Here is a 9,490-nt window from a genome sequence, read left to right on the forward strand (position 1 = left end):
CTCTTTCTTTTTTCTTTCTTTCCCTTTCTTTTCCCCTGGTTTCAGGTCTTTTCTGATTTGTATAAAGTATATTTGCTGGGGACGTTGTTAACCTCTTAGCATTTAGTTCTCTCATTTATCTGTTCTCCTCTGGACAAAATGACAAGACAAAAAAAATCACCTCAGCAAAAAGAACAAGAGGTAGTACCGTCTGCCAGGGACCTACTCAATACGGACATTAGTACGATGTCGGACCTAGAGTTCAGAATCATGACTTTAAAGATACTAGCTGGGCTTGAAAAAAGCGTGGAAGTTATTAGAGAAACGCTTTCTGGAGGAATAAAAGAACTAAAATCTAACCAAGTCGAAATCAAAAAGGCTATTAATGAGGTGCAATCAAAAATGGGGCACTAACTGCTAGGATACATGAGGCAGAAGAGAGAATCAGCGATATAGAAGACCAAATGATGGAAAATAAAGAGGCTGAGAAAAAGAGAGAGAAACAACTACAGGATCACGAGGGCAGAATTCGAGAGAGAAGCGATACGATAAGATGAAACAACATTAGAATAATTGGGATCCCAGAAGAAGAACAAAGAGAGAGAGGGGCAGAAGGAATATTGGAGCAAATGATAGCAGAGAACTTCCCTAATGTGGGGAAGGAAACAGGCATCAAAATCCAGGAGGCACAGAGAACCCCTCTCAAAATCAATAATAATAGGTCAACACCCCGACATCTAATAGTAAAACTTACGAGTCCCAGAGACAAAGAGAAAATCCTGAAAGCAGCTCGGGAGAAGAGATCTGTAACCTACAATGGTAGAAACATTAGACTGGCAACAGACCTATCCACAGAGACCTGGCAGGCCAGAAAGGACTGGCATGATATCTTTAGAGCACTAAACGAGAAAAATATGCAGCCAAGAATACTATATCCAGCAAGGCTATCATTGAAAATAGAAGGAGAGGTAAAAAGCATCCAGGACAAACAAAAACTAAAGGAATTTGCAATCACAAAACCAGCCCTAAAAGAAATATTGAAAGGGGTCCTCTAAGCAAAGAGAGAGCCTAAAAGCAGCATAGATCAGAAAGGAACACAGACAATATACAGTAACAGTCACCTTACAGGCAATACAATGGCACTAAATTCATATCTTTCAATAGTTACCCTGAATGTAAATGGGCTAAATGCCCCAATCAAAAGACACAGGCTATCAGATTGGAATAAAAAAAAAAAAATAAAAAAATTGGAATAAAAAAAGACCCGTCAATATGCTATCTGCAAGAGACTCATTTTAGACCCAAAGACACCCCCATATTGAAAGTGAGGGGGTGGAAAACCATTTACCATGCTAATGGACACCAAAAGAAAGCTGGGGTGGCAATTCTTATATCAGACAAATTAGATTTTAAAACAAAGACTGCAATAAGAGATGAAGAAGGACACAATATCTTACTTAAAGGGTCTATCCAACAAGAAGATCTAACAATTGTAAGTATCTATGCCCCTAATATGGGAGCAGGCACTTTTATAAGGCAATTAATAACAAAAGCAAAGAAACACATTGACAACAATACAATAATAGTGGGGGACTTTAACACCCCCCTGACTGAAATGGACAGATCATCTAAGCAAAAGATCAACAAGGAAATAAAGACTTTAAATGCCACACTGGACCAAATGGACTTCACAGACATATTCAGAACATTCCATCCCAAAGCAACGGAATGCACATTCTTCTCTAGTGCCCGTGGAACATTCTCCAGAATTGATCACATCCTAGGTCACAAATCAGGTCTCAACCGATACCAAAAGATTGGGATTATTCCCTGCGTATTTTCAGACCACAGTGCTTTGAAACTAGAACTCAATCACAAGAGGCAAGTCGGAAAGAACTCAAATACATGGAGGCTAAAGAGCATCCAACTGAAGAATGAATGGGTCAACCAGGAAATTAAAGAAGAATTAAAAGATTCATGGAAACCAATGAAAATGAAAACACAACTGTTCAAAATCTTTGGGATACAGCAAAGGCAGTCCTGAGAGGAAAGTATATAGCAATACAAGCCTTTCTCAAGAAACAAGAAAGGTCTCAAATACACAACCTAACCTTACACCTTAAGGAGCTGGAGAAAGAACAGCATATAAAGCCTAAACCCAGCAAGAGAAGAGAAATCATAAAGATCAGAGCAGAAATCAATGAAATAGAAACCAAAAGAACAGTAGAACAGATCAACGAAACTAGGAGCTGGTTCTTTGAAAGAATTAACAAGATTGATAAACCGCTGGTCAGACTGATCAAAAAGAAAAGAGAAATGACCCAAATCAACAAAATCATGAATGAAAGAGGAGAGATCACAACCAACACCAAAGAAATACAAACAATTATAAGAACATATGAGCAACTCTATGCCAGCAAATTAGATAACCTGGAAGAAATGGGTGAATTCCTAGAGATGTATCAACTACCAAAACTGAACCAGGAAGAAATAGAAAACCTGAACAGACCTATAACCACTAAGGAAATTGAAGCAGTCATCAAAAATCTCCCAACAAACAAAAGCCCAGGGCCAGATGGCTTCCCAGGGGAATTCTATCAAACATTTAAAGAAGAATTAATACCTATTCTCCTGAAACTGTTCCAAAAAATAGAAATGGAAGGAAAACTTCCAAACTCATTTTATGAGGCCACATTACCTTGATCCCAAAACCAGACAAAGACCCCATCCAAAAGGAGAATTACAGACCAATATCCTTGATGAACATGGATGCAAAAATTCTCACCAAAATACTAGCCAATAGGATCCAACAGTACATTAAAAGGATTATTCACCATGACCAAGTGGGATTTATCCCTGGGCTGCAAGGTTGGTTCAATATCCGCAAATCAATCAACGTGATACAATACATTAACAAAAGAAAGAACAAGAGTCATATGATCCTCTCAATAGATGCAGAAAAAACAGTTGACAAAGTACAGCATCCTTTCTTGATCAAAACTCTTCAGAGTATAGGGATAGAGGGTACATACCTCAATATCATAAAAGCCATCTATGAAAAACCTACAGCGAATATCATTCTCAATGGGAAAAAGCTGAGAGCTTTTCCCCTAAGGTCAGGAACGCGGCAGGGATGTCCACTATCACCACTGCTGTTCAATATAGTATTAGAAGTCCTAGCCACAGCAATCAGACAACAAAAAGAAATCAAAGGCATCCCAATCGGCAAAGAGGAAGTCAAACTCTCACTCTTTGCAGATGATATGATACTGTATGTGGAAAACCCAAAAGACTCCCCCCCAAAACTGCTAGAACTTATACAGGAATTCAGTAAAGTAGCAGGATATAAAATCAGTGCACAGAAATCAGTGGCATTCCTATACACCAACAACAAGACAGAAGAGAGACAAATCAAGGAGTCGATCCCATTTACAACTGCACCCAAAACCATAAGATACCTAGGAATAAAGCTAACCAAAGAGGCAAAGGGTCTGTACTCAGAAAGAAATTGAAGAAGACAAAAAGAAATGGAAAAACGTTCCATGCTCATGGATTGGAAGAACAAACATTGTGAAGATGTCAATGCTACCTAGAGCAATCTACACATTCAATGCAATCCCCATCAAAATACCATCCACTTTTTTCAAAGAAATGGAACAAATAATCCTAAAATTTGTATGGAACCAGAAGAGACCCCGAATAGCCAGAGGAATATTGAAAAAGAAAAGCAAACCTGGAGGCATCACAATTCCAGACTTCCAGCTCTATTACTAAGCTGTCATCATCAAGACAGTATGGTACTGGCACAAAAACAGACACAGAGATCAATGGAACAGAATAGAGAGCCCAGAAATGGACCCTCAAGTCTATGGTCAACTCATCTTTGACAAAGCAGGAAAGAATGTCCAATGGAATAAAGACAGTCTCTTCAACAAATGGTGTTGGGAAAATTGGACAGCCACATGCCGAAGAATGAAACTGGACCATTTCCTTACACCACACACAAAAATAGACTCCAAATGGTTGAAAGACCTAAACGTGAGACAGGAGTCCATCAAAATCCTAAAGGAGAACACAGGTAGCAACCTCTTCGACCTCAGCCGCAGCAACTTCTTCCTAGAAACATCGCCAAAGGCAAGGGAAGCAAGGGCAAAAGTGAATTATTGGGATTTCATCAAGATAAAAAGCTTTTGCACAGCAAAAGAAACAGTCCACAAAACCAAAAGACAACCGACAGAATGGGAGAAAATATTTGCAAATGACATATCAGATAAAGGGCTAGTATCCAAAATCTAGAAAGAACTTATCAAACTCAACACCCAAAGAACAAATAATCCAATCAAGAAATGGGCAGAAGACATGAACAGACATTTTTCCAAAGAAAACATCCAAATGGCCAACAGGCACATGAAAAAGTGCTCAACATCGCTCGGCATCAGGGAAATCCAAATCAAAACCTCAATGAGATACCACCTCACATGAGTCAGAATGGCTAAAATTAACAAGTCAGGAAACGACAGACGTTGGCGGGGATGTGGAGAAAGGGGAACCCTCCTACACTGTGGGTGGGAATGCAAGCTGGTGCAACCACTCTGGAAAACAGTATGGAGGTTCCTCAAACAGTTGAAAATAGAGCTACCATACGATCCAGCAGTTGCACTACTGGGTATTTACCCCAAAGATACAAATGTAGGGATCCGAAAGGGTACGTGCACCCCAATGTTTATAGCAGCAATGTCCCCAATAGCCAAACTGTGGAAAGAGCCAAGATGTCCATCGACAGATGAATGGATAAAGAAGATGTGGTATATATACACAATGGAATATTATGCAGCCATAAAAAGGAATGAGATCTTGCCATTTGCAACGACATGGATGGAACTGGAGGGTGTTATGCTGAGTGAAATAAGTCCCAATCAGAGAAACACATGTATCATATGACCTCGCTGATATGAGGAATTTTTAACCTCGGGAAACAAACTGAGGGTTGCTGGAGTGGTGGGGGGTGGGAGGGATGGGGTGGCTGGGTGACAGACATTGGGGAGGGTATGTGCTATGGTGAGCGCTGTGAACTGTGCAAGACTGTTGAATCACAGATCAGTACTTCTGAAACAAATAATGTAATATATGTTAAGAAAAAAAAGGAAGAAGAAGATAGCAGGAGGGGAAGAATGAAGAGGAGTAAGTCGGAGGGGGAGACGAACCATGAGAGACGATGGACTCTGAAAAACAAACTGAGGTTTCCAGAGGGGAGGGGGTTGGGGGGATGGGTTAGCCTGGTGATGGGTATTAAAGAGGGCACGTTCTGCGTGGAGCACTGGGTGTTATGCACAAACAATGAATCATGGAACACTACATCAAAAACTAATGATGTATGGTGATTAACATAACAATAAAAAAATTTAAAAAAAAAAGAAAATGGTCACTTGAACAAGAGTATCTTACAGCAAATTCACCTGTCTATGTTAGGTAGAAAATGTGGTTTAAAGCATTCTTGCACAGAGTTCGTTTGCAGAAGACAATCCAGATTTCAAGGGGCTGATTATGGCAAATATCTGTGACTTATTAGCTAGGATCATTCATTGTAAAATCTTCTATTTATACATAAACTACTATCTTCTATTTATACACAAACAACACGCCTAACAATTATATATAATTTTATTTTAACAATGTAGCATATATCATTTTTTTTTTAAAGATTTTATTTGTTTATTTAACTGACAGAGAGAGAGACAGCGAGAGAGGGAACACAAGCAGGGGAAGTGGGAGAGGAAGAAGCAGGCTTCCCACGGAACGGGGAGCTCGATGCGGGGCTCGATCCCAGGACCCTGGGATCACGACCCGAGCCGAAGGCAGTCACTTAACCAACTGAGCCACCCAGGCGCCCCTAGCATATATCATTTTATGGCAAGAATTTTTAAGGTGAATATTCTGAAATTTTATGCACAAATCACATTTGTACTGGCATATAAACATTATTCTGAAGTGAGTACATACGAGTTTTATTAGTTCCACTATTGGGTCTGTGACTTCTCGAAGGCATAAGAATACGAACTGTCCTGTGGTGAAATAATGAGCATCAGTAAATAACAGTGTATTTAATATTTAAGAAATATTCCTAGGAACTTATGAAAATACATAAGGCAGGGATAACAAGACCCTTTCACCATTCTCTGAACCTACCACTGTGAAAGACATTACTAATCAATTAGACACTTTCTCCAACTGTCTCCAACTGCAATCCCCTGAGTACTTTCCAATACCATATTTCAGGCAGCAACTATTAGTCAATCAGTTTGCAAACACATGAGACCTATTTGCTATCCCTAAATAAGAAACAAAGATCCAAAGACTACAGCTCTTGGTCCTCAGGATTTCTTTACTTTTTAAGCCATCTATAGATTCTGGCCCAATACAGAGTGTTTTATGATTCTCCTTTATTTTTTTAAACTTTTGTTTAAAAGATTTATTTATTCATTTGAGAGAGGGAGAGAGAGAAAGTGGGGTAAGGGCAGAGGGAGAGGAAAAGAATCTCCAGCAGACTCCCCACTGTACGCAGATTTCCCCATGAGAGGCTGGATCCCACAATCCTGAGATCATGATCTGAGCTGAAACCAAGAGTCGGAAGCTCAACCAACTGAGCCATCCATGAGTGCCCCTATTTTTTTAAAAACTTTAACTTCACTGTGAAGCAAGGACATTTTCTAGATTCTGCACATAATTTACCTAATGTAAATTATGTAAACAGTGGGGCATCTCAGCCAATTCCTAACTTGACGTCATCTTATAGAAGTAAAGCATTATAGAGTTATACTGAGTTTTAGTTACCACATACTTTAATCTATCCTGCTAGGCCAGAAGAATTCTTCCAAATGCTCACGGGGACCAAGGAAGCAAGGCCTTTTCTATCTTTGCCTGTGTCCAGCCCTCTACTCCAGGTCCAGACATCTAGATTCTAACACCAAGAGGTTCTCCCACTTTCCAGCAATGTGTTTTGAAGTCTAAACCTTTCATTTCTGGGCATCCACTTCATGAAGTGGACTCCCACTAGAAGCAATTGCTTTGAAAACTTTTGCGGTCTTTTTCGACTGCAGGTTTTTATTTTTATTTTTTTTAATTTTTAATTTTTTTAATGATTTTATTTATTTATTTGACACAGAGAGAGACAGCGAGAGAGGGAACACAACAAGCAGGGGGAGTGGGAAAGGGAGAAGCAGGCTTCCCGCCGAGCAGGGAACCGGATGCGAGGCTCGATCCCAGGACCCTGGGATCATGACCTGAGCCGAAGGCAGTCACTTAACCAACTGAGCCACCCAGGCGCCCTGACGACTGCAGGTTTTTAAATGTACTAAAAATCTTCATAACTGTACTCTTCCACTTAAACTTTCCATCTCCTGTCATGGATCCTTGTACTTTTCCTGAGAAGAGCTGCATTTTGGAGACATTCGTCTCCTGGGTACAGTTTCTTCACAGGACCAATATGAGTAACTATATAAGTAAAAATATATACTTATAAATCATATAAATTGTATGTTAAAAATACATTTATTACTAGAGACTCCTTGTGCCTCCAATCCTCCAACATGATTTTCTTGAGGACAGCAGTGAGTTTATTTATTCAGCCACTGAATATATTATCAGTAGAGATGAGATTGACTATTTCTCTCTAAAGGGTTTGGGTCACCACCATTGGCAACCAAGCTCAGGACAGGGGTAGAACCCAGGACAGAAAGTTTGTTCTCAAGCAATGCTTCTGGTTTTAAAAGCTAGAATGTAACTCAAGAGCAATAAAACAGACACAAAAGTACACATCTTGGTGTGGGCAAAAAACAAGAGTGGGCAGAATCAGGTAAGGCTGGGATTTCCTAAACACTGGAATTTTCTGGGGGAGAGAGGAGGAGCAGAAAAGAATACCGCTATAGAATTCCAGGAGAAATCCCAAGACTATACCAGCAAAAAACTAAATATAATTCCAACAAGCAGTATTACTAAATTCTTATTTTTTATTTAGAATGAATCAGTTTTCTTTTATAATAAAATGATTTCTTTCATCATTAAAAAAATTGTTAAATGGTATCAGATATATAGAACAGTGTGAGGCAAACTCTAAATCGTTATCTCTAGGTTACAGGAAAGAGCCTATTTATACTCGGCTAACTAGGTCCATTCCAGAGGTTTAAAGCCGGGTTAAAAATCTAAGGACTATTTTTTTTAAAGGTTTTATTTATTTATTTGGCAGAGAGAGACACAGCAAGAGAGGAAACACAAGCAGGGGGAGTGGGAGAGAAAGAAGCAGGCTCCCTGCTCGGGGCTCGATTCCAGGACGCTGCGATCATGACTGGAGCAGAAGGCAGACGCTTAACGACTAAGCATTATTATGCAGACTTTTGAAAATAATGGGAAAAGGAAATGAAATGCTTCCCTTTTTTCAAAATCCATCTCCACCAAGTCAAGAAAAATTTAAAGGTTCCCGCACTAGTTGAAGGAGGCCCAGTTCAGGAAAATCGCAAAGGGGCAGGGCTCTGAGCTTTCTAAAAGCAAGTTCTTTGTTTAGAACATTCTGATCACAGGGGGGGTCACCAGCGCCCCCCCTGCGGAAGAGAAAACCCCGACAGGCTTCTTGCGCCTCTCTCAGGTTCCCGTAACTTTGAAAAGGAACCGCTTTGGAAGGCTGTGAGAACCGTCCAGGGCACTGCTAAAAGGGGTGCTTCTTCCAATCGAGAATACTTTGAACAGATCCATTGATTACTCTGGGCTCATCCTATAGATCCACGGCGACAAATCTTCCCTGGAACATCCAATCTCTTGGTTAGCCCAGACAAGGGAGAGCGGCCACGTGGGGAACGGAGGGAGAAGTTGGCATGCGAACTTCTCCGAAAGCCCAAAGCCGTCACCGAACCGTGGGCTGGGTGACCACCAGGAGGGGCGGCTCTCAGTGACCCCCACCTCAGCCACCCCCCCCCCCCCCCCCCCCCCCCCCCCGACCCGACACGGGAAGGGGAGACCAGGAAAGACACAGGGCGGCGCGCGCTCGGTACCCGGAAGGCGGCTGCCTGTCGCTCGCGGCTCCGCGGCTCCGTCGCTGTGAAGGTGGCGCGGGGGTCCGCGGAGCGGCCGCCGCCGCAGAAACAGCAGCAAAGCAGCCAGAGGAGCCGCAGCGCCCGCAGCTCCATCCCCGCGGCCTCCGGCCGCCAGCTCCCGCCGGGTTTCTCTTTCGATTCCTCGGCTCCTCCCCCTCCCGGGTTTGCGGGTTGGGAGCAGCTGAACTGGGTGCACGGTGCTGGGGGCTCGGCCGCTCCTTTAGGCGCCAACGCTCCGTACCTGGGAATCCTATTAGCTGGGAACGGTGGCGGTTTCGCTGGTGTTTTGTGGCGGCTTTAGGCACATGACCATGTGCTTTCTGGTTTCATCTCCCAGCGGTTAGAGGAAAGCCTGAGAGTCCTTATGCAACACGCGAGAATGCAGACTATTATGTCACCTGAGCTTCGAGAATGAAGTCCTTTATTTT

General features: G+C 41.9%; 1 protein-coding gene across 1 annotated transcript in view; it reads right to left on the bottom strand.

Moving 5' to 3' along the window:
• CTSO (cathepsin O) overlaps positions 1-9,224 on the bottom strand; it is a 36,955-nt gene extending 27,731 nt beyond the window's left edge. The window contains exon 1 of the mRNA XM_025874365.2: positions 9,021-9,224. Coding sequence (XP_025730150.1) covers positions 9,021-9,155 — 135 coding nt within the window. The 5' untranslated portion in view covers positions 9,156-9,224. The remainder of the gene's footprint in view (positions 1-9,020) is intronic.
• Positions 9,225-9,490: the final 266 nt, after the last annotated feature.

Source organism: Callorhinus ursinus, unplaced genomic scaffold (genome assembly GCF_003265705.2).
Source record: "Callorhinus ursinus isolate GAN/ISIS: 27379988/994484 unplaced genomic scaffold, GSC_fseal_2.0 scaffold4, whole genome shotgun sequence".
Taxonomy (NCBI): domain Eukaryota; kingdom Metazoa; phylum Chordata; class Mammalia; order Carnivora; family Otariidae; genus Callorhinus; species Callorhinus ursinus.